This window comes from Chelonus insularis, unplaced genomic scaffold (genome assembly GCF_013357705.1).
Source record: "Chelonus insularis isolate UGA/USDA-ARS -01 unplaced genomic scaffold, ASM1335770v1 contig_326_pilon, whole genome shotgun sequence".
Lineage (NCBI taxonomy): Eukaryota > Metazoa > Arthropoda > Insecta > Hymenoptera > Braconidae > Chelonus > Chelonus insularis.
The window spans coordinates 937,146-965,126 of NW_023276496.1; the positions used below are offsets into that span (position 1 = coordinate 937,146).

Genomic DNA, 27,981 nt, shown 5'->3' on the forward strand with positions numbered 1-27,981 from the left:
CGATGTCGCGCAAAAATATATCGTCTTTTTTTTTTAAAATTCAAATTTTTATGTAATTTTTATTCGAAAAAATAAAAATTATTAAAAATATGTTCTAATATATTGTCAATTCTTTTTTAATTATTTTCCATTTTTTACTCCATATAAATATTCAAATTTAAATAACGAATATTTATATATTTTTTTTTGAATGAAATAAAAAATATCAACGGATACCTAAATATGTACTCGGATATAATAAAATATTCAATGGAACCTTGAGACATGAAAATGAACATTGTTTTATAAAATGTCTCCACTATGCTTCATACATTTAACTTATTTCCGGTATTTAGAACTTGTTTAATTGCGGATCTTACACTAAATCTATGAATACAATTAAATGGCGACTTTTTAAGGCAGCGATGGTGTTATAGTACATAAAAGATTATATTAAATTTTCTAAAAAATACACATTTCCTAAAAATTTCCTAAACTTGTTTTTGTAATTTTTTTTTTTTTTAACACGAAAACTAATTAACGTTTCAATTCTCAACCATTTTAAACCTTCAATATTAACAATGAATGAATTTGTAAACATTAATATAATTTTCGGCAATTAAAATCATCATAAACATGAAAAATATTTCTAAAAACATTATTCTACCGATGAATGACGGAAACAGAGAATTGAACTGTTGACCTACCTTTGTTAGAGTCAAGCTAGTTTAAAGTTACATTTGAGCACAAACGATTCATTGATGCATGTAATAGCATAAAATGATGTATAAACTGTGCAATTTTCTCATGTAGATGAAATTTTTTGACGCTAAAAATATTATTAAAGACTTATTTATGTACCAAATGCTGAACAAAATTACGATTGTAAATTAGTTAAAAAATAAGTTCCATTGATTGATATAATATGGCGATTAAAATGAACACTTAACGGCACTCCTGTGTACAATATTTCCAATTCATTCAAGGAACGGTCAATCAGTCTATTGATATGGACAGAAAACAAAGAATGTCCTTATCACACGTTTGTTTATGCTAATTTCTTATTCACTCACACCACTTATCCAACTAACCGTTATTCCGATATATTTACACCAACATTGACAAAACTTTTCGTGTAAACTTTTCCAACCAGCAGATTATTAATTTCTTTTCAATTGACATTATGTAAAGCAATTAACAATTCTTACTGTGACTATTTATCCTTAAATTACTCAAATTTTTACAAGTCTTCACCTCTACTTCAGTTAACAGCATTATTATGCGGTTGTACCTGGAGGTTTCTCAATATCAAGCTCCAATATACACCTTAATACTCATGTGTACGCCAACGATATCATCAAGATAAAATCCAATCTCTAAGTTCATTCTCATGAATTTAAGATCCTCCTTCAACTTGGAATCGACGAATTCTTGCTTGAACAGACTCACATTGAACTTCACTATATCGAGTATATCTTCCAGCTTTCACAGGTTCCCGAATAACTACCAAATTACTTCCTCTTTCTCTCAATGCCTCCAGACCCGTTTTTCCTTTGTTTGAAGATGGTACGATAATTTTCGGTAATTTATCGGATACTGATTCAATAGTAAAACGACTTAGAGCTTTGTTCACGACTCCATTGCATTCTCGTGACCATGCTCTAGGATGATGTCTTTCCCATCGATCCATTTCAGTTCCAGTAAAAGGAAAACTTGCTCGTCCTTGGCTTTTACCATAAAGAATGAAATCTAGAGAATCATCAGAATAAATACTGCTACGATCACTTGCACTATCTGTCGATATTTCAGAAACTGTATCACTTCCACTATCGTTGTATTGTTGCTCTTCACCAAGAATAAAAACTGGTGTGCATTTGAATACTTCAGTCTCAGATACGGTGGTTTCTGTAGTTCTTGATGATGAATTATTTTGTTCAATAATAAAAATATCAGTTTCGGAAAATTTTTGTGCTAATGATTCCATATTTTTCTTAAAAGTATCCTTCCTATTGGGGCTTAATCCAAGTTTCACAGCTGTCACTTGTAACGTAGGTTTCGAATAATCAGCAGTAGCTTCTAAAGTTACAGCATCAAGTTCCGTAGTTTGAATTTCGGTTTCATTTGACAAACATTCCGATATCTCTAACTCGTCGTTCGCTTCTGTTGAGTGTGAAATGTCATCAGTTGTTATTTCAGATGATGAACACTTATCAGAGTACACATCTTCATTTGTTGGATTCTCTTCTACAACTTCTGATTCTTCTGATGATGATGTTGTCAATAAGGTTGTCTCTGGATCATTGAATAGTGAGAACCACGGATGTTGTAGGCATTCAGTGACCGTTAATCGTTGGCTAGAAACATAAATTATTTTTATAAGTATATAATTTTAATCTAATAAGGAAGATGGGTAACATCATTATAATAAGTTTTTGCTATATTTTATTTGACATTACCTATGCCAACTTTTGATGGCGATTTTATTACTCATCTGAATAGGATTCGGAAGTTACTTATATGCTTAATTTATTTGCGATTGATATTTTATTAGTTTTTTTATGAGAAAACGAGTCTTAATGAATGGTCTTAATTCATGTTTGATAAATAAGTGGCATGTGTATATACTTGTTAGTCTCAAGAGTTAGTGATTTCGGATGCTGAATAACAATTTCAGCGAAATATGAATCAACAATTTTGTTATTATAAAGGGGAGACCAACAGACTTGCATTTTTATCATAACAAACTCTGTTTCAAGTTCCAGAGACATGAAAATATAAACACATTTGCCAAAAATGAGTACAAATTAATCAGCATGATGTTTAACATATGCTAAAAGTAATACCTTTGTTGTTTGCATGAAAAAAAATGTAATTTTTAAAGGATCTTTGTGATACTCGGTACATGGAAAATGACAAGTCATAAATTTAAAAATAGCATTTTAAGTACCTTGCATCTTTCACCATAAGCTTGCTCATAAGATCACGAGCTTCCTCAGACACATCCTCAAATAAGTCATGAGGGAAATCCAGATGACAGCGACTAATATTACAAAATGTTTCCTGTTTTGTGTCTCCACCAAATGGAGAACATCCTGTAAGAAGGACGTACAATAGAACTCCCACGGACCACATGTCTGTAGCAAGACTGATTGGCTCATAATTGAGTACTTCTGGAGCTGAAAAAAATCATCAGAATATTTCACGCTTTAAATGACGTATTTAAAAGATTAATAAAGTATAATTTAATTAGTTTCAAATTTTTATTAATAGAAACGATTAAATTGAGGTAATTGAAAATTGTAGTTTTTGTTGATAGCATGATTGATATCAAACTATGTGATAGTATCAGAAGGTTTTGGTTGACTGATTTAACTTGATAGCATTTAAATTGCTTCGCTAGACGATAAACACTTTCGCGTCTGAGACAATTAAATTTATACATTCTGGTGTTATAAACATGTGTGGTCGCCCACATGTATGCTGTATATAAGAGCGAATAGTGAAGAAAGTGAGAATAAAAAATATCAATTTCATTCTCAGCGCTATTTTCACTCAAACATTATTATTATCCTGTATACATAGATTACATTATGCTATCAGGTTGTAAATAATGAATTTTAATTTTTAAATAACGAGAATAAAAAAAAGGATGATAATGTTTGTAGTTGCTTTTACACTTATTTTTTTGGTAAGAAATGTTTTAGAAAATTTTTAAAAAATTTTAATATCTAATATAATGTGGAAAAAGATAAATAGACTATTTCAACATTACTTGTACATGAGTTTATCTCCATTATGGGCAATGAACTGCTTAAATAACCGGAAGAGAGTTAAAATACTTCACTTAAAATAGTTCAAGTTCAAAATATTTTAATCCAAAAATATTTCAGTAGAAAAAATTTAAGGGTAATGTTATGTATTTTTAAAATGATGCTTTCACAGGAAACATTTGTTTAGAATTCATTAACAAATTAATAGTAACCAAATTACAATATACAAAAAAAATATAACCAATATTTTTATCTAACAAATGTAAATATAAGCAAATGTTTATCTTTTTTATGAAATAATATAATTTTTTTATTTACTTAAAACGATAAATGAAAAAAAAAAAATAATAATTTACATGTTGGAGTTAATTTATGTAGGAATTCATCAAGAATTATCTTTTGTTAAATATCACTCAGTAGGAATTGTTAAAAAATTTCTTGTTCCTTTAATGAATAATAAACTATTTCTTTCATTCCACGCTCAACAAAAGTAAATAATGAACTAGAAAAATTTCAAATATTTCACTGTGTATAATAGCTTTAGTTTTTCTATGTAATTTTAAAATAATTTATATAATGAATGTTAAAGAATGTTTAACTTTTGAAATATTAAGTGTTAAAAGCTCATATTCACCACACAGTTGTAGATAAGTAATATATTCTGCGTAATTTATGCAAGAATTTATTGTGATTTATTTATCATAAAATCATAAAATAGAAATTGATGTAAATACTCACCTATATAATCGGGTGTGCCCAAAATTTCACGAATGTTTGCGTCCTGGCTAATATGCCGTGAAATACCAAAATCACATAGCTTTACATCACAATCAGGGAATTCACCAGTCATAACCAAATTTTGTGGCTGTAACAAGAAAGAAAAAGAAAATCATATAAATAAATTCATAGAGTAATTTATAAAAAAGGATAATTATTACGATGAGTAATCTATTCAAAGTATTTATTCACTTTTATCGTAAACGATGTGTATTAAGTTCAAAGTAACTAATTCCGTGCTACAGTATACTGCATAAGAAAAGTAAAAGCGCATTTTTCTCAGGCTAGGGGAATATAAAATTAAGTAAACGAATCGGTTAAGGAAACATAAGAAATAAAGTATTTAAAGAAATAACGTAAAACTTGTTCTTTCACAACGCCGGTTTCATTTAATTTATATATTTAATTTGATATTTTATATTTTCCACCTTTCTGAATTTTTGTATGTAATTTATATGATCTGGTAACGTAATCGTCCATTAAAATCAAATTAATCTTAAATAAAAATGAAGATTTATAGATTACTGATGGTTGAAAGAAATTCTTCCCGATTTTATTAGATAACTTAATTTCTTGCTTCTATTTAGTGCAACATAAAAGTTACTTTAAATATATATTTTTTTTAATATTAATGACAATTATTATCATCAACTCGACGCATCAGACAAATTTTTCATTACAATTTAACAATGTTCTGTTGTTATTTATAAATATATTTATTGTAGTAGAAAAATGGGAAAAAGTTGAAATAAGAGAACAACTTTAGGGATTTTTATAAATAAACAGGATGGCCATGAATGTTGCAGATAATTAAAAAAAAAAGTTTGGCATACTAACACTGCTTTACAGTCAATTAATTTCTCAAAAAATAAACCAAGGATTTCTTTGTCTTGGATAAATTTAGAAATGCATCCTTAAAGAGTTTTTCGACGAGCTATTTAAAATTCAAAGATAATTGTTGATTAAATATTCAAATTGAAATTTATGTAATTGTATCATTAGTATACAATTGTAAAATAAAAATAAATAATAGTCCGAAGTTAACATATTTATTAACTATTAATAGAAATCCATTTAAACTTATGAAGTTTAAACCTAAGTAGCTGTCAAAGTGATATAATGTGGTATAACTCAAAAAATAGACTAGATGTTAACAATTAAATATAAACTAAATAACTATGAACACATATTTTTTCTCAAGAGTAAGTTTAATAAAAATTAAATTTATTTTGTCATCAATACCATAAAAAATTTACTTTTTTTAATATATTTTTCATTTCGTCTTTGTCTATTTAAATTTGTCTATTATCTTGTCAATTATTAATGCTTTTACTCATATAAAATGCAAATATATTCATTCAATTTCTTTCACGATGGTGAAAACAATTTTTTTCCTATAAAACTTTTTATTGGTTTTTTATTTCAATTATTTCAAAATGATAGAAAATAAATCTGACTCAACAATATTTCAAAAAACGTAACTATTATCATGTGACATATCAATAATGAAGATATTAACATGAATTTATAATCCTATAGCTCTTATGAAATTGAATATAATTATTACATAAATAATAATTTTTTCTTACTTAGAATGTTATCTTCAATAAGAAAAATATTCAATCAAAATAATAATTTAAAAAAAATAATCATTTATTATAACATAATAATTAACAAAGATTCCAAAAATGTATCATCTTAATAAAATACTTGAACTCTAAAGAAAAATGTCAATCTTAACTTTGACAGATGTTTTAAACAGAAACTATTTTAAATTAAGTGTAAAGCGTATCTATTTTCATCCAGAAATTTTTCCCTTTGAATAATGAACTGTGACAAACTAAACAGAACACTTAATATCTGAGAAATTTTATCTAAATCACAGAAGCAGCAGTTTTGGGTCCAGATAATTGAAACAGATGGTTGTGAGCATGGATAATCTCATTAGTGTTCCATTACTACTCGTGCATGTAGAACACAGGAAACCGAAAAAGGGTGAAAAATATATCCATACAAAATGATCTATAAATTGGTATTATTCAAACATTACATGTGTCTACAATAAACCTACTTTTCCTTGAATTTATCTACATGACTTCCAACTTTCAATAGAATTTAAATTTGTTAATAGGTGTTTAAAATATATTGATAAATTAGAAATTGTCGGTAAGAACAAAAAAAGAATTATAAAATCTAGAGAATGTGAAAGAGGACCATTTTAAGCTAACTTAGAGGTTGCCAACTAAAACTTCTATTTGCATTACGCCTGGTGTCGCGACGTTGTGGTATTTCATCTGACGCCGACCTCATTTACCCACGCATTGCAAAAAAAGATCTTGATTTTTCATATATGCAGCTCATAACAATCTCTAATTTAATCAAAATACCAAGTGTTACTTGATACTTGTTGTCATGGTTCTTATAGATTTTTACATTATTTCTTTTATTTTTTCAAGTTTGAATATTTTACCTTGATGTCAAGATGTGCAATGTTAATGGAGTGAAGGAACGCAACACCGTCCAAAATTTGACGTAGTAACCTAACAACCTGGCGTTCTTCAGGAATTTCATCCCTGTCTAGAACCATCTGCAACTCACCACCTGGCGCCCTAAAAAGTAATTCGATAGTTAGTTGAATACAACACTGATTATTTACTTCAAAAAGTTTTAACTTAAAATTACAATGGAATTATAAAATATACAGTACAATTTATTTATTTAACGCTATATTAATTTAACAAACAATAAAATTGTTTAATATTTTATTATTTTTTTTACTATAATTTAACTATTAATCATTTATAAACTTTAAAGGCTTTTACTTTTTATTCAAACTCTAATTATATCAACACCTTCATTAACTTCACATCATGTAACGTCAAAAAAAATTGATTGATGATAATTAAACAATTAAACTTATATTTTTTTATAAAAATGATTTAATGTTTTGAATTAATAGCTTTATTGCTAGAATTATTATATAATTTTATCAATTATTTTGCAATAATTCCTTTGATTTTATAAACCTCATTCCTTAGTTCTACATTTTTCTTAATTGCTCACAGAATTTGATATTTTATTGTACCCAGTCCAAATACATACGACCGTTTCGAAACCATAGACAACACCTTGTGCTAACACCTGGCGATCAAACATTATACCGCGTCATCAGTACGAAACGTTTACAAAGAAAGAACATTTTGATTTATTTTACCCACATTTTAACTTTGATATATATCCTATACAATTTTTGCTATAGAAACAGATCTTGCCACGTGGTATGTATTATTTATTTAGCATAGAATTCGACAAAATAGGAGTAGTTCTATACTTTGAATAACGATAGACATGTATAACAATGGTACAAATATTTTTAATTCTAGATGATTCATGTCAATGCTTACATAGCAAGATAAAATACGAGAATATAATTGTTAAATTAGAGGAGTAATCTAGTTTTTTTTTAGAATTGGTTTGATTATTGTATTAAGAATTAAAATGTTTTGTTTTTAATTATTTTATTAATTTTAGAATTAGAGTATATTTTTTAAACTACTGTTATCTTCAAAATCTTACTATCATGCTTTCAATGAACCCATCTGTTGATGATTCATTTTTCAAACAGAAAATTAATTTATTATCTATTTAGAATCTTTTTGATTACTTTAGTCTTTCAATTATCAACTTCATGATCAATCGAATTGAATTTTTTCAATTTATTTCATTTAATCAGATCAAATTTATGTAGAACTATTTTTTAAATTAAACCGTTAAATAAATCAATCAAATGAGGATTTAAATTTCACTTTCATTTTATTTTCATTGTAAATAAATATTTCAATCTTAAATCTTTGATCACCAAAAAAACACAAGTTGTTCGCAAAAATATGTTTTTTACAAGAAATTAATCTCAAAAACATCTGTTTTGACTTAGACACATTCATGTGTAGACTTGTAAATTTATCAAAACGTTCTTTTAATTGTAATAAATCAATACGATAACATAACGTGATTAATGAAAAAAAGTGAAATTGATAGGATACATGATGGTAATCAAAATTAATATTCTAAACATATTGCGAATATGTTTTAATATATATCTTATCAATAAATGCAAATATTTGCAGGTCATAAACTTGTATGATGAGATTAACCAATTTTTCTAATAACACTTAGACATATCTGCTAAAATATTTTAATTAAACTTACAGCTCAAGAACTAGAACCATCTCCGAATTCGTTTCGAAGACTTGATGAAGTGATACAAGCTGAGGGCAATGTGCTGCAGCATCTAGTACCGCAACTTCATGAAGAGCTTCCGCTTTCAGTTCTTGAGCTCGTCGTCTCTTCTTTAGAAACTTGGCAGCCCAGTGTTGTCCACTTGATCTTTCTCGACATCGTTTCACCGTTGCATACTTCCCTCTGAAATTATAATAAAGTATAAATGAGATTAATACATTCATTTAAAATTATTAAAGTATATTTATAATAAACAATTGTCAACAGCATTATTGACTGTAATAGACTTTGATGGATACAAATCGTTCCATGATTTAATTGATTGTAATAAATAAATAAGAGATTATAAGTTGATGTCAAGGGTTACTCAGAAGTGGACATGAACACAAAAGAATTCTTAATTCTATTTTATAGCATATAATAATAATAAATATGCTGGTTTCTATTATGATTAAAGTGGCAATAAAAAATCAATCTGTCGATGATAAATTTCCGATTGAATTACAAATTATAATTTTTGCAGTAATAAATTACGAAAATAGTTTAAAGAAAAATTATTAATGATCAATTTCAAGTTGAAAGTTAGCTTTGACTAAAAATAATATAAATAAGGATGAAATGTAATAGATTATGACTTAAAGAAGCAGCTTTGAGCTCAATAATCACTATCAGTAAATTTTTTTTATTTATCATAAATTTTTCACCTCTGAACATGATCATAGACAGCGATAATTAGCTCGTGGAATTCTTATTATTAAGCAAATCAATTTATTACTTGTACTACTTGATTACTCCAAAAAGAAATAATCTATTTATACTCAAAATACTGAATCAAACGTGAATACAAAATAACCAGTATTTCATATCTCATTAATTTGAATTCAGCTGAACTAAAAAAGCACTTTACAATAAATTGATCGCCATTCAGTCTAACGGCATTATCATAATAATCGAAGCTCGTATCTAGAAATCTTTTACGTCTACAAGTGATGATGGTTCAAATAAATACGTATTTGTCATTCCCCTTACGAACGGATATCTAAAAAGATTGAACAACATGATGAACTGGCTTGTTATCAGTTGTTATCAACCGCTAACATAAAATTATTATCAGCAAAGAAAGAGTACATACGTACGTGTGTACATATATGAGTACGTACTAATAAAATCATGAACATTGGGTACATCTACTGTGCCAAGCAGATAAGTCTACTACTGTTCTAATTACTAACAAGTTTACGTATCAACACGAGAAATTGCGTTGCGACCTGTTATACATATTATGCCTATAACTAATTTGCTATTGATTATCAGTATGTAATTAAAAATAAAATAAGTTATTCGTTAATGGATATTGCTGAATGATCATACTCCACTTAATACAAAATCTCATGTAGGAAAAAAGTTTCAAGATTGGTGTTATGAGTTATAAATATTTTTTTTAATATTTTCAGTCTTTTCTAAAGAAGGTTTTGGAATCTAAATGATATCAAAACATTCAAGAAAAGTTTATCCATTTAATTTTTAATTTTATTGACATTTATGTCCTCTATATGTATGAATGTTATTTATTGATCAATCATCTACCAGCATAACTAATTCTTCACCTTACAGTAGCACTAGAATCTTCTACTCAATTGAAAATAATTGATACGCTACAATATAAAATAATATACACTTTTATCTAATAACTTCTGTCTGGTGTATACATAATTTAAACATACGGCGATAAGACAGATAAACAATTTCTTGAATAATTGTCTGGCGGAAAAACTAGGATATATATTTAACTTGAGAAATCTCGCACAATTTTCATTCTTTTTCATGCTCAGGAATAAAATAAACGAGAGAGTACACACTTATGTAACTAATAATAACTTAAATGAAGACTTATAACTATCCTAGTTGCAATTAAGTGAAAGAAAGTAATCGCTATCTTTAAAATATTGCTCTATAATTATGTATCAAGTACTTTTCTTCCGATTACCTATTGAATTTTTATTTACATTATTCACCATGAAAAATAACCAAGTCGACCTTTCCATTTTATTATTGCACTCAATTTATAGTATTTATTGCATCTACTAAATTTATTGCATCTTTATGATCTTCAAATATTGGCTGAATGTTAACAATCGTCGATATTCAAGTTTAATGTAAATAAAATTTTCCTTGAAAGTATCCTTGAACTGAATAAAATTCGAAGAATTCCTCATATTCATTGTTCCGTGTATTAATATCGAAATTTAATACATTCCAGAGCGTACGGAGGTATAAACTTTATATATACTATAGAGAAACTAAATCATAAAACAATCCTGTTTTCTTGGTATCGAGAATTCTTAGGAAAGTTCGCCAATTCTCCAAACATCCCACCAGGAAAAATATTTACAATGAACATGATCAATTTTACTCCAATTCTTTTCTGTGTAATAGTTCATTTTTTTATTTCAAAAAATATTGAAATTTAACCAGACCGAAAATAAAGCATTTCGGCACTCACTATATTATCAAGCTCCAAAAAAAAAATTAGTTTATTTTAAATCAAATTATGGATTAATTATTATTTATTACTATAAAACAATTAATATAAAAATATTATTTATATTTCAAGTTTCTTAGCAGTCAAGAAATAACTTTCACAAAATAATTTTATTGAATAGAATTGTTCAGTTCATTTCCAATTTTTTAATGTCATCCAACACATTGCTGCAACACAATTAAAATAATTTCCATCAATTTTTTATTAATAGAAAAAATTCTATATTTCATATCATCCTTCATAATTACAGCGATAAATTCGATTCCATGTCCCAGTTGATTAAATCCTATGTAAAACATTATATCAAAAAAGTATTGCTAAATACCAGATGCACAATTATCCCTACTTTCATCAACTAATTTCAATATTGAAAATGTGGTCTATTGCTATTTATTATCATTGTATTAATGGGTTAATGACGCAACTAGCTATCCATGACCCAATGTTGTCAAGATGAAAGGCATAAACCAGCATAAGAATAAATAATAAAACGAATGTTAACGAGGTAAATGACAAGCTTGAAAGTCTATAGTCATTTGGGAACAATCATTTAAATAGGTAGCTCTATCAAAAGAATAAAATAGCTCTTTATAAAATATTTAACAACGACATAACATCATTTTTAACTTAACACTCTACAGTCTCCTTTAGCTATTTGCTGAATGTTGATAGTTCTGATGGAGTTGATATTATTTGTAACAAGATTCTAATCGATATTAAGTAATTAAAATTTATTTTTTTTAGATAAAATGACATATTGTTTTGTTACCAATTATTGATTCTGCATGTCTGATAATTAGTCTGGTATCGATAGAGGAAAAATTCTGATGCTAAGCAAGAATTGAATATTATCTATAACAAATATTTCAAAAGATAAATGTTTTTATAATATATTTCTCTTTCTTGTTTGACTAAATCAATACTTATGTGTAGCACATCAATATTAAAACAACTATTTCCAATTCAAACTGATCAGTCACTTACGATTATTACTAACATGTTACATAATCGTTTTACTACTGTATGCAGTCCGTATCTCGAGTTATCTGAGAGTACATCAGCATACAACATGGAATGTAAACTTCACAAAGAAGAAACATTACTGGAAAAATTACCACTACCACACAGATGATAAATCAATAAATATATTGTTAATAAATTGGTCAAATAAAATGATGCAATGAACAAATTGTCTCGATGCAATACTTGATCAGAGATTGATATAAAAAAATAATGCAATGTGGTATAGAAATGTAGTTCTTTCTCAAGTTTGTTACACGTATTGATGACAGAGATTTATTGATGGGTTTGGTGAAAAACACATTGAAAATATTAGTTACAGTTTGGTCCAGTTTCTTTGATTGAACAATGACTCATTATCTTCCTATTGAGAGACCTGATAAAGATTTCTAACAAAGCCCTGGTCAGTTCCATTTTCTACCTGGGACAAAACTCTTACATTTGAAGGAGACCGATTGTTCTTCAAATTTCTAGGTTACTCCTGATGATGTTCTACAACTTGTTGATGAGAATACAAAAATTTAGGTTGAGGTTTCAACCAGCTGTCATCAAAAGTATGAAGATCCGGTGTAGAACAGTTGTGTGTGATAAATAGATACAGGGTGTGTTAGTTTAGTTAAACCGATTTCACTTGATGTAGGTTTAGACAGTTTTACATAAATGTTTGAAAAATTGTGTAGATAAGTAGGATTGTGGGATCGATGAGTGAAGATAATCTTTGGCGGAAGAAGTCAAAGAGAAACTTTTTAAGAATATTAACAATTTAATGACTAGAAAAATTTTTTTTTACATTATTAGTGTCAGAGGAATTGTTTTTTTTTTAACTCAAATATCTTAAAGGATTAAATAATAACTTATTCATGAAAAAACAAAGATTTTAAAAAAAGTAAATAAATAACATGGTTTTCAGATTAAGTAACGTTTTTTTGCAAAATTGTTTAATTTATAGTGATTAAAAACAAGTAAATTTCATAAATAACTTGTTTTTCATTAGTGTGTACTGCAGGTTTAAAAACATTTGACAGAATACGAAATTGTTGAATGGCCAGTTACTGTTGAACCGGATCTCTTTGTTAAAGACAAAGAAAATCCGGTATTTTGAGAGTAAAGATACGTTATATAGCATATAAAAAGTATATATGCAGTCGTCTAATGATTAAATCTCCATTCTTGCTTATGAAACCCTTAACAAATCTCAACGAAAGTAACAATATTTAAAAAAAAAAATATTTCTTCTTTGTTTCGAAAGTATAACATAAGTTAAATGCCATTTTTCATGACAATAATTCTTTCATTTATTTTATATTTAGAATGAAAGCTTTGATTTTATCAATGAAGTAAAAAATGTTTCACTATTGTAGTTAGAGAAATAGCAATTTTTTGAATAGTGAATTGCATTCAAATCTCTATTCAAACTGTTCTATTTAAATATTTAATCTAAAAATTTTTGTAGTAACATTTAAAAGAATTTGTTACACAATAATTTGTGGTTTATGACTAATTTCTATGTGAATAGTCATAAAAAATAAAATATGAATTTTACTTTTACTAATATGAAGCAAAATAGTTATCAACTATTTCATAATATTATTACCACTACCGTTAATTTGATGATCAAATAGAACATACAATTGTCGACTAATTGAAAAAATATGTTAGTTTTTTTTTATAGTACAACGGTAAATACTAGATGTTACCACACATAACAGACATGAATTTGAAATTACATGTGAGATTACATTCCAAAACTGAATCAGATGACTCACAGTCTTGGACTTGAGAAAATCTCAAGCCTTACGGTTTTGATGACTCACTTGGTAGAGGTTTGTCCCAGACAAGTTTTCGTAAAATACCAAGAATAGAAAGAGGCTTTTTTACAAATTACATGTAAGCTAGCTATTCTTTTATCAGGATGAAAGGACTAATACTCTAGAATTATCATAAATGATAACAACTATCATTAAAGTAGGAATATTATCTGATTCAGCTCATGATGTAAAAGTTATTTAGTCAATGTATTACGTGATAGGTTTCATGCACTGTAAAACCAGACTATAGAATCAGTATAGAACCTCTGAGATACACTCAGACTCAACTAGACGGGACTTCCAATGAACGAGTGAACAAAAGAGAAATGCACACGAAGGTATCGAGGCAGAGTCTCCTTTTGCACGAGACCTACTTGCATGTGGCCTACTTGGAGAGCCTTACAGACCTGATGAAGGAAAGAATCATCTGAGAAATGGTGGCTTACACTCTTCAATCATTATGCCTTCCTAAAAATTCTCAATATATTGGTCATCCATCTCTTAATGAATCATTTTTTATCAACTTTTTTGCTTCAATTTATCATATTTACTAATCTAATGTACGAGTAAATGATGATGATCTAAGTATTGGAATTTTTTGAATTTATTAGTTAATAAAATAATAGAATTCTCGTGAGGCAATCATTGTTCTGCAACATCATAAGCTTTCAAATATTCTTTTATGTTGATAAGTTCATTTACAAATTAATTTTTTTTTCCCATTGAAGATTGAGTATGATTCATTCATGGCATGCATGGTTATTAATCAATGTTAATTTTCTTCAAGAAAAAATTCCTCAAGATTCTGAGCACACCAACTTGACTTATTACATTTTTCTGGAGTAAAAAGATGATTCCGAACACGTTACTGTCAGAAGTTGAAATTGGATTCACGCTGAGAGAATCACTTCAGTGAATATAATATCAAATGAGAGTAAAAAAAATAATTCAAGTTTGATGCATTATGTGGCATCAATATCCTCATCTCCACATTTGGGACCTAAAGATCTGAATAGCCATAGCTCGGGGGAAAAGGGGATTCTTGGACGGGGCAAAGTAACGGTTCATGGATGAAAGTTAGTGCTATCTGTATAGTCTGCTGGTACTACATAAGATGTTGAAGTGAAGCAAAATGCGAGGTCACGTCTATACGAGCACAAGAGAAAAAGAGCACCCGATTATCTACATATATATAATTAATTTGTATAAGAAAACTATTGAAGCTGGACCTAATAACAGCTTTATGTACAGCTTATTTTTGCTCTTTACATTGGTAATATGCTTTTGTAAGCTATTAAGAAGATTCTTTTTGTTAAATATTAGTTTAACGATGAATAACAAAAAAAATCAAGAATAAAGGTGGACAAGAAATTTTTACGTGATGCTTTGATCATCAGTGAACAAAGAAAATAATGATCGGAAGAATTAGTTAAAGGAGAAATTAATAAAAAAAATTTTATTGTAATAAAAAAGCTAGAAATGATTCCTGATTGAAGTGTTACAGATAATCTAGATTATCTTTTTAATTGAATTAATTATGCTAATGTAGAAGCATACTTATTAGCAAAAGTAAGAATAAATAAAATAATTGTAAAAGTGTCAGCGAATAAAACAAACATGTATTAACAATCTGTTAAGAATAAAAATAAAGATATCAGAAATGTTATTAACGTACATACAACAAATGATATTGTGATTTAATTAAATAATAATTCTATTCTAAGTCTATTTCTAGATATCCGACAAAAGAAATGTAAAAGTTATAGAAAATTAATCCTGACAAAGTTGTTACCAATTTGAATTTTGAACTATTTCTTCAATAGAGTAATATATATCCACAAAGCAGTTAGCTTAGAAAGAAAATCCGTGTTTCTACGTACAAATGGAGAAATTACCCACATTTAGGTCAAAAATAGATTATATTATTCGACTTTCAGATAGAACCATCAACTCAATACACTCAAAAGGCATTGGAATTTGTATTTTTATAAATTTTTAGCATATTCACCTTTACCAAAATAAAAAAAACCTAAATGAATAGTAGGCTTGTCGAATTTTATTATTGTGCAGAAAATGGACATTAAGGATACTTGTTTTCAAGTAAATGTATGCGACTACGGTGTCCTGAATGCATCAATAAGTTGATATGTATATGCAAACGAAGTGTAGAGAGACCATTTTGACCATAAATAAGAAGTGATGCAAATTTAGGATGTAATTGGAACAATCAAATGGTATTAATGTTTACAAGAAGGTATGTTCCTTTGGAAAGTATTCAATGTAGAGATTTGGTACAAAAAGAAACGACAAATAAAATAAACTAAAAAATAGTTAATAAAGAATATAAGACTCTAGTTGACCTGTAAATCCAATAAATACGCTGACGCTTAAACTTTTCTGCTACCTACATTTTAAGAATCGCCACATTCGAGTCTCAATTAACGCCTACGAATTTATACCTACACAGAATTTTAATTATCTGTCGTGGAATTTTCTCACAACAGCCACACTTCTGTTTTGTATATAAACGTATTTTCTTTAAAACCTTGTGAACACGTCTGCCCACGTAATATTGGGTCTTTTACTCAACTGCTAGTAGAGGACTTTATGTAGCCTTGGTGGGCTATTCATAATTTATTATTTTATTCTATGCAAACATATACCATAAATTATTTATATCATCATTTAAACCATTAATATCATCTTTGATTTCTTTTAAGGTATGTGCAGTTATCATTTTGTAGGCTTTTCAATTCTCTCCAAATTTCATGTGACCTTTGGAAATATTGCTTGTCATACTGAATTAGATTTTTAGATTGCTTTTTGAACTTGAGATTTTTGAGAGGCCTTTTAATATACTTCATTGATGGCGAAATTGAATTGTCATTAATAAAATTATTTATAATATTGAAAGTTAATATTTCGGTTCTAATAACTAACTTTTGTTATTTACTTCAACGATCAGTTTGCAACTTTTCAATAGAATTTTTTCTTTTATAAAAATAAGATTAATTTTCTTGTTATAAAATGCATCGTTCTTTTGATGAAAAAATAGTTTCTTTATTAAGTGATTCAAAAAAATTACCTTCACATTCTATTTTGCGACATAAACATAATATAAACATGACTGAATTAATAACAACCAGACATTTCACCTCTTCAATAAAATTATAGTCTAGAAAAACTTCACAACTGATGAATGGTTGTCAAACGTCAAATAATCATTTATTTTGTATAATACTTACAAAATTCAAATGACTAATGATTGTAGAAATTATTTTATATTTCGTATATAATAACTCATGATTCAGCTTACAATCATTTATTTTTATTTTAAGTAAACTACCATATGAGTATTATTTAAAAATCATTTTACAATTAAAAGTATTAAATTCTTTGATGAAACTTATAATTATAAAATTCCATATATCTACCGTAGATTCACCTCTGAATACTACGATACTTTCTTCTTCTTACTTATATAATTTATGAACGTAATGCACTGATAATTCTCACTGATAATGGGCTGGTACTCAATTTCCTGTCGTTTTCCTTTATTGTGTTTAAAAAAAAAGTCTTTCCTCTTTTTTAGCTAGACATGCCATTGAATTTCAATGATGTTTTACCCAGAAATTTCTGGAGATGAGTAACTTCCTTTGCAATAAAATATAAAAAAAAATTTTCACTAGAAATTTGATCATATCCCGTCTTAAAATACTGGCTTGATTTTAGATGTTAAATTAAATATCAACTTGAATGAAATATTATATTATCTTTTATATAATATTAAAAAAATGATATCAATTTATTATTATAACGTCATTATGGTAATCTAATGTCATTAGAAATTGTCCTCTAGAGCTACTTTCTTATTTCATACATTAATTTAATTTTTATTCTTTTAAAGATTAGTTCAGCAATCAGCAATGTTTTTTTTTAATAAATTGCAAATCATAATAAAAACTTTAACATAATATCACTATTAATATGAAAATTAAATTAAACAAAGAGTAAAGTTCTTTATGCAACATAAATTTTTTTTGTTTATATTGTTGTTTGTATTATTTATGACTATACATTTTTAATATTAAAATAAATATTTATTTTACATAATCAACGTACCATGGATTTCTCTTCAAATAAATAAAAAATGCATACTTCTTCCAAGAATATTAAATTAAAAACGGAAGAATTTAACTAAACAATTTAAAAAATGAATATCGACTCATAAAATAAATAAATACATATTTACGACATAGTCATTTAACATTAATCATCATGTAACAATTAATATTATTTCAATTAAAAAGAAATAAAATATTTAATTGATCAATCAGAAACTAGAGAGAATAATACAGCAGATAAATGTCTACGTTTGATCAAACATTTTCTATCAATAATTGAAAGGTTAAAAATGAGAAAAAAATTTCAATCAAGATCCTATGGTTTGAAAAGCTTATCAACAGTCTTCGTGACAACGTAAATAACATGAAAAATTAAATGAAATGTCACTGGATTAAATTATCATAAATTTTTCTAAACATAACAATGCATTTATTTCCAACTTACAAAACATTTAGCAAATTTATGTGATGTTTTAAATGGCATATTTATTAGTTGATACAATCTCCTAAGTTTGAACTAATTTACTACCAGATCTCACTCATATCCTGGTTTATATTTTATTACATCACTTTAATAATACATATAACGTAATACATAGTTAGATTTTGTACGACTTTAGAGTACATAGTGACTTAGTTAGCTGCACTAGTCTACCGTGCATACAATCCGAATGATCAGATAAATCAAACGACTATAAAATTGTGGTAATACTTGAACTGATTACTGCTTAGCCGTGCAAACTCATACGCCAACATTAGAAGCGAAAGGCCTCACCAGTGACACGAGGGCCCACTGCATCGGCGTAGGTTTTCCACCGTTTTCCGGCGTCCTAGTTGCCGGCATTGCGGCGCCAATAATTAGTGCGATTGCGATATAGTATTATAAGGGGTCGTAAGTCGGTTGCGGACAGAGTCTGAGAGACGGGGATATTGAACCTCAATCTCCAGCTTAAGCGTGTCATGAGGCCATCACATACACGCTGCCCACTATTTAATCATTCTCTTGACAATATCTCATTCACGATGCTGATCAATTTCTTTTTAATTTCAAGTTTAATGCTTTATTGAAAAAATATTTATCATGATTGTCATCGTAATAACAATAGACTATTAAGTGGGTTTCCCTCCTAGGTCAATAAGATTACGACTTTTAGATCTTTGAGAATTATTTTTGATACTCGTTTATGAAGGTCAATTCATTTTTATTTATTATTATTAATTTATTTAATATCTTACTTAGTAAAATCTAAGAATTCTTTTTTTTTTTATTTATTGTTTTATAATTTACTCTCATTGATAACTAATTACTTTTATTAAGTAGTGATTAATTACTGATTATTACTTGATTATTAATCACTGATTACCAACCACTAATTAAGTTTATAAGTAATTACTGCAATTAAAACTATTTTTATTCAATTAAATATTTATTATTAGGCAGAATGTATAATACTAAATAAGTTATCAACATTTTTAACAAGCCCATTTATTTTGCTACTATTCCTAGAAAAAATGAGTAAAGTTTACTTTTATATAATCATATTTTTATCAAAAAAATTAATTAAACTCAAGTTAAAATTTTTTTAAAATTAGTTTTGTTAATGAGTTATTAATAATATTATATTAACTCATTTGTTTTACAAGGTTTAGTTAAAAAATAAATTCAAAAATTTTGTAAAAATTCTGATCTAATAATACACGACTTGAACTAAACAATCTTATCATATTAAAGTACTCATTTCTATCAACTAACATTAAAAATTCATTCAGCCAGTGTATTTATCAAGTATAAATAATAAATTAATATCGCCATATTTCATTATACCACTCATCAATAGCAGTAAATAAAATTCTTTAACTATAAATAAATCGTTTTTTTCTTCGGTTGAACCGTTTTTTTACGATTATTGCCTATCATCGACACTTATACAATTCAACAAAAAATCATTATGGCCATGAAGCGATCGATAAAAATTCAAAATTCCACGGGTTTTTGTATCCATCTGAATCATTGGCGCCGTCTCGGGGTATTGAGTAAGTCCATTTTTCTTTATTAATGAAGATGTAGGTAGCACATAATTTTTATTTTCATCACCTCGGTGATAGGAAAAGCATTGGGTTAGGTCCATCAATATACATACATTTGACCCTTTCTAATACTGATAAATCTTTACATGCTTTTAAATCCCTAAGAAAAAAGGTAAAAAATAGGTGGTCTACCCGCAAAAAATCTGTTAACTATTAAATATACTGTCTGAGAAGTTTTATGGATACAAGAATTCAAAAATTTACATAATTACATATAGTATCACATGTAAATTGAATTGCAGGTTGGTTATTAAAATTCGACTTCCTGTTATACCGGAAAAGTACCGGGGATTATTAAATTTGGACCGAGTATTAATAATTTCTACTTCGTTAATTATTCATAATTGATGTAATTAGTCAACTTTGTATGTTTTGCATTGAGAAATGGAGACTTTTACATGTCATTAAGGTCTTAGGTTAAAGAGTTTTTTATTTCACTTTAATATTTTATGTAAGTTTATTGGTCTTTTAATAACACTAACTAGTTGACGGATTTTATAACCAAAGTTTTTAAAGGTCGAATCTAAAGAATTATCTGGGGAAAAATGTAGATCTGAAATCTAAAAGGAAGTTATGTTTCTATAATCAATTGATTTATTAAGGACTATTAAATATTTCTCCATTAATAAAACATTGTTTGTAATGAATTTTATATAAAATTGCACGAAATATTGCACATTTCAGTAATGTGTGCTCCATTTTTATTTATGAAGGAAAGTATTTCAAAAATTTACTATATACTATGAGAAAGATCAACCTAGATTTATAAATGTCGAAATCGACTTCAAAAATTTCAATGACAAAAAAAATTAGATATTAATGATATTATTAAATTATTTATAATATACAATTTGTCAGGATTATTAAAGAATCATTTGTTTCTTATTAAAATAATAATTTAATATTTAGAAAGTTTAATAAAATTCAAAATTATTTACACATTATCCATTCTTTATTTAAATTATAATTTATTTTATGATCAAAAAATCCCCGGAAATATTTATAACAAATTAAGTGAAATGAATAACGACATTTTCTGCTATTTCCAAGGAAAGTTTATAGCGACAAAAAAATAGAAAAGCAATAAAGAAATGTGTTAACCCAAGTATGTTTTTATTATTTTTAATTTTCTAGTTCTAATCAGGACAAAAAGTCACTTCTTCTTCATGTATTTTATGCAAATATTCTGTTAATTGTCGGAGAAACTAATTCCATGTTTTAATGCTAATATAAAAAAAGTAATCTAAGCTTTTATTATATTCTTATGATTTTTCTTTCCTTATCAAATATTAAAAGAAATGCTAACTTTTATTAGCTTGAATAAATATTAGACCTGATTTCATGAAAAATCTTCACGACTCAGATAATTCATTATCATTTAAGTATATTTGTAATGTATAAAAGTTTCAATAAAATGATGATTTATTGTTATTCATCATTTTTCTCTTTCTAATGACAACTCTCGTATATTTAATTTTTCAATTAAATTAAATTAATTGATTAATTCAGATTTAATTGTCTTTAGAATAATTTTTACTTTGTATTAAAATAAAATGAAAACAAACAATAATTGTTGGAGTTTATTTCTCATCATTTCACTGAATCATTTAATAATAATCTGATAAATTTGATTGTTACAAACATCGAAGTAGAAATAATTATATAAATCTAGTGGTTTGTATGGATAATTCAATTAATTTCTCGATTTGCTGGTTTGTTATTGTTTATAAATCAACTACAATGAATTTAATCATTACATAATTTATCGATCAACCGTTTGATTGATGGAACAAAGCCTTTCAAATACGTAATAACTCTTCCTTCATACCAGCTAGTCCAAGTTTAGTCAGCTATTTCATTGAGTTAACTTATTTCCTTAATCTAAACATCATTACAGTTGAAAAAAAAATATATATATACTCTACTATAATTTTTCTAGAGTTGTACGTGTACTCTACGCTTTCATAGCTCAAGTAAACTTTAATCGGACATAATCCATTTTCACCAAGTTACATAAGGGTATATGCAAGACATGAATAATACAATTATTTATTTTATGCTTAAATGAATATTACGCCTGACAACTGCATGTTAGATTGCTATTAAATTTCAATACGAAAAATCATGTTGAGGTAATTGACTGAGTTTATAAATAATTATTAGCTTAGTGAAAGAAGAAAATTGATGTATAACACTATATGTTGATGATCAGGTTATATTATTGAAAAATAGCATGATGATGGATTAATAATTACATCATTGGTAATTATGTTATACTATCGATGCAATTTTTAATTAAAATACCGATAGTACGAATGATCAGTATTAATATCTTTCTTTTTACTTGATTAATTAAAAAATCAATTAATTTTTTCTTCATCAATAATGATGCTTTTGTTAATAATAATAATAATATTTTTTATATGGATTTCTTTTAATAACAATAATATTAATAATATAATTATGACTCTGAAAAATCAGCGTTTGGAGCACACTGCTATTTTTTAAAGCGTCAAATTGACCGCTAGGCGTGTCACTAACCCAAATCAGCTGTAGTAACGCATCCAATATCTTTCAATCAATTGATAAAATTAATTTAATGTGAATGGGCCTACTTTGTTTTGATTATAAGATTCTTGGGAAAGTAGTATGTTTAGCTCAAGTATTAGACCTAACTATATAACAGTGAATTATAAACATCTAGTAATTTATCTTTAAGGCCCAACTATTTTGAACTTTGGATCTTTGGGAGTGTCATAAAATTATATTCTTCTTTTAGGAAAAAATTCTTTCCAACGAATAATCAAAATTTTTGTAACCTGGATCTTTGGGAAAAGTTGGGTTAGTAATTATGAAATTTTCGAGTTATTTTTAATAAATAAGTGGATGTTTTTATTTAAGGATTCACGAAAATGTGAGATTTATTTTATAGTTGTTATTGTTGTCATTAACTCCCTGGGAGACAAAGCCCTCCACTGATGTAAAAAAAGCTTGAGAAATATTTTAAAGAGTCTAATAAAAACTGAATTTTGATTAAAAACAATTTATTTAATGTCTCACCATAAAAAATGTTAACCATGTCTAATTTTATAAAATTAATTTTTTTTATTATAATTTTTGAATTTTAAATAAATAAATAATCAATCGATATGATCAATCAAAATGAGAATAGATTGAATTTTTTGGAGTTTATAAAAGGTCAAGTTATTCGAAAAAATTAAATAAAAAATTATAATAAATTTTCTATCTCATAATAATGTATGTTTAATAATAAAAACAAAAAAATATATATTCGTTAGTCAGGATAAAACAAATATTTTTAACATATATAAATCAACCGTCTATGCTAAATATCCCTGAGCTAATATCCATAAAGAACTCCTTATTACTCCCCCATAAACAACCCAATTAGCCACAACAGAATTAAAAAGCCGACAAAAAACGAGCAACCATGTTGGATGAATTTAAATGCAATCGAAATCGAAAAGCATCGTTATATAAAAATTAATAAAATGTCTACTGGAATACAAATAAATAAGGCACTAGTTCCTTATAATGTAAATTACAAGGCATTCCAACAAGATCCTAACGTAGTATGTACTCGATCGTGTCTATTTGTGTCTGCTTGTATCTCCATTGCTGGAAGGCTCCCCTTATATTCCTTTCGAGTTGACTATAATATACGCTCTGTAAAGTTAGTTACTCAATTCCAAAGAATGCTAGGGAACCTCCGGGTAATATTTAAGAAGCGTTCCCAATTGGTATATCTCATTAATGAGATATACAAATTGTATCTACAATGAATTTCTTCTATTTATTCACACAATATATGTGTATAAAAAAAAATTAGTAAAGAATACTCAATTGCTTTATTGCTTCATTTCTTAGCTCACATAATAGCAGCATATTTTTAGTATTTTTTTCCAATAAAAATATCCGCAATCAGAATACTTATCTTTACATACTTATGCGTAATTAGCATTTAATTCACGTAGCGTGAAATATCTGTTAATCGCTAACAAGTATCAGAACTGTTCCGCCACTAGTTTCAGTTGCTTCTCAACTTAACTATGTACGTAACAATGAAAACTTGATAATAAAACTATTTTAAAAATTCAATATCGTGAGAGAATTATATTACAACACAATAAAAAGTCTTTTTTTTTTTTTTTAATTCAATTGAATACATAATTTTTATTTAAATGAAAAATTTTAAATTAGCATTTAAGCCAATTATATATAAATTTGTGACACGTCATTCGTGTACTGTAATTTCATACCTGACTGTACGAGTATATAACTATTATGTATAAAAAATTGCTCATCTATATAGCAAGCGCCATTTTGAAGATATAAAGATCCACAGGAGGTCTACTACCTCATTGAAAAAAATATCTGCGCACGTCTTCTTGAAATCGCTCAAAACCAACTGCAATAACTACACTCAATTTCCTATTGCATTACCAGAAAATTTATAAATCTCTTCTTAGTGCTTATTATTCTTCGGAGCTTGGTTACTATATATATAAAAAAAAAGTGCACAGGGTCGTACGGTCATTAACTTTTTTCTTTTTCTAATGTCAAGTGTTTTTTATTTATATTCGTTGAAAGTTTTTTGAATATAAATATACAGCAGTTAATTTTAAACCTAAAAATTTTTTTTTCAATAACACACTTAGACTTTTTTTTTAAATGTATAATGGTATTAAAAAAAATTCATTATCGTTATTTTAAGAAATAAAAATTACTTTATTATTTTTATATTTTGTTATTTCATCATACATCCTATAGGAAAGTGTTCCGTTTGATAAAAAATTGAATGTAAAAAAAAATGCTATCTTTTATTTCATATTCATTTTAAACTATTATTTATGATGAAAAAATGCCTGATATCCCAATAGTTATTTATAAAAGCTTTCTGTTTAATTCATTTTCTTAGAGAAATTCCACGTTTGAATGAGGAAATATGAAGTTTTACTGAGCGAAGATTTGTCTTTTATTCCTATTCTTGTAAGACTTTTCTCACAATAAAAAAATTCCACTCAACATTAAGATAATAATTAATAAAAAAAATTTAACTATTTATTAAATATTCTCTATTTATATTTTTTAATAGATATATAAAATTATTTATTAAATTTTATTATGTACTTCCTTGTTAATGTTTAATAACTTATTACTCAAAAGAAAAAAAAAACTTTATTAATTATAAGAATGATAATTTAAAAAATTTTGTATGATTCTAATGAATATTATTAATTGCATAATTTAATGAAAAAAATTCCGTAAAAAAAAAGTGTAAACTAAAATTGAATTAATCAAATAAATCCATTTGTTTTCATTTCCCAGCAAAGTTTTACAAGACCAGTGGTAACGAACCACAATATTTATTTAAGATCAACGTCATTCGTCCGTTCATATAATTTATAACAGTTGAACAAAGTTTATGTACTCCATAAAATACATATAATACTATATTATATCTGTGAAAAAAAATTAAACGATGTGAAATCGAACGAACATGACCAGGAATTCTTGAACAATGGATCACGACTGTTAAATATGTAAATGATAGATTAAATCTGCGGTGGGTCGACTTTGGTTGACCTACTGTTCTATGCTCACGAAGGGCTGTGAGAATGTATTATGTAAAATCAATAAATCTCGCGATCTATTACCTTCTAGATTCCTGCTATTGTTTTAATTACATGCTCTAAGTAATGGATCAATCGAAATATTGCACGATCTCGTTTGAAATCTCTTTAAACTCCCAAACCCATTAATCTATCCCTCTATGTTAACATCACTCATAGGTGGTACCAGCCTTTACTTGAAAATCAGTTGATATAAATTTTTGTTATCAACAAAGTAAATCACTCAGAGGTATTTCTTAATAAAACAAGAATTTACTGCGGTTTGTTTAATTTATTGTCATTCTCTCAAACGATATGAGCATTAAAGTATTTAGTTATCACAGAAAAAAATTCGTCTGTTCAAACTGACACAAAACAATAGAGATATTTCTACTATTTCTCCAATTCTAAACAAAGTTTTAAGAGTCATATTACGCAAGATAATAAGATTTAAGAACCTTTGTCTGTTATTGTTGTGAAGAATGCAAAAAATCAAGTTAAATAATTATACCACTTAATAAGACTCAATTCTTTTATGGTTTATAAAGAGTTATATTTATTAACATGGCGATGCTGCGATTAGATAATATTGAAGATGGTTGCTTTGTAACCATGACCTTTATCTCTTCAGGTGAACAAAGTGTATAAATATAAAAATTAGTGAGAGAGAAACAATTGGTTATTGTTTTACAGTTGCTATTCTTACCAAAAAGACGGGTAACAAATGTTGATATATACTTGTACTTGTAATATAATAGTTACCATTAGAATGATTCGAAAGACAGAAGAGAAAGAATAGATGAAAAAAAGGCGAGGTCAGAGAGACCGACGTGAACGTTTTGACCTCGATCTTCCGTCGCACTTTCTTTTATAGGGCCATCTGATAAACGAGTCTTTAATTTGTAGGAGTGCCCGCCATTTTATACATAATGATTTAACGACGGTATTCCAACAAATTTGTTATGATATTCATTCTTTGAAGAGATTAAATGTTTTAAAGGAAGCTAACAAGTAGACATAATTAAATTTATGGGCAAACAAAGGATTGTCTATTATTTTGCTAGACATAGAGTAATTCAGGGATGGTTTTAAAATGTTAAATAGCATGAGGAAATTAAGGTTAATACAAATAAGAGACTAAAACTTACCGTGCGAAAGGCTGCTCCTCAACCTCGTAGAGTTCTTCGAGTTTCTGTTTTGAAAGAAGCCGCTCCAGTCGTTCCGGCGTGGGAGCGAGATGCCCTGGAATACTAGTGGTCTCAAACAGTCTGTCCACCGTCATGATTATTCACTTTTCGTATTTACTTGTTTGTCACTCAATTAATTATTCTTATTGCTCCGAAAAGGAGTTGCGATGACACACACACTTAACCGATCTAATATTTTCCCTAATTCCAGTTACTCATTTCCGCTCAACACTTCCCGTTTAAACATTTATTTCTTTCACTACTTTATTTTCCAATATTACTTTTATTTCTTTTACTTTAGAAAATTAAATCAACTTCACAACATTGCCGGTTGACGTTTCAATGCCAAAATGAACATTGTTTTGATTGATTTAAAACGATGCGTACGTTAGAGTAGAAACGAAAAATATTATTTCCGTGTTTATTTACTCGGTGTTGCTACGACTCGGATCGGAGATTTGATAGTGCAGATAGAAACATATGTGCAAGTAGAAACAACTCTCTGCACACACAACCACTTTCTCCGCCGAGCGACGCACGATTAAACGTTGACTTCGTTATCCTCCCGATCCTCACCACCAGACTAGTAACTCGGGTGCCCACCACTGTTGCTTCACGAGCGCCCCCGACAACTGCCGATCTTTCCCGAATAATATAACGCTTACAATAGGAAAATCTTCTTTGTGCCTATTTGTAATTTTATATTAAAAACAATTCAATCGTTGTTAACTTGAAAATTTGAAGGTTGTATTATCCAAATATAACAATAAAACTTTCTCTTAACGATTGTAAATCATTAGGGTCTTTCAAAACG

At 27.4% G+C, this 27,981-nt stretch overlaps 1 protein-coding gene across 1 annotated transcript; it reads right to left on the bottom strand.

The window, feature by feature from the left end:
- Positions 1-336: 336 nt before the first annotated feature.
- Positions 337-27,960, bottom strand: LOC118066002 (serine/threonine-protein kinase 17B-like). The gene is made up of 6 exons (XM_035081689.1): positions 27,129-27,960; positions 8,736-8,948; positions 6,997-7,135; positions 4,488-4,614; positions 2,927-3,155; positions 337-2,333 (listed from the first exon to the last, which is right to left on the bottom strand). Exons 1-6 carry the CDS (start codon positions 27,260-27,262, stop codon positions 1,376-1,378), a joined length of 1,800 nt encoding a protein of 599 aa, XP_034937580.1. The 5' UTR covers positions 27,263-27,960; the 3' UTR covers positions 337-1,375.
- Positions 27,961-27,981: the final 21 nt, after the last annotated feature.

Coding starts and splice junctions, on each gene's coding strand:
- LOC118066002 (XM_035081689.1), bottom strand. CDS start 27,262: ATGACGGTGGACAGACTGTTTGAGACCACTAGTATTCCAGGGCATCTC. Junction 4,615..6,996: donor TTGCACATCTTGACATCAAG/GTAAAATATTCA, acceptor TTCTTGTTACAG/CCACAAAATTTGGTTATGAC. Junction 2,334..2,926: donor CTTATGGTGAAAGATGCAAG/GTACTTAAAATG, acceptor TTATGTTTCTAG/CCAACGATTAACGGTCACTG.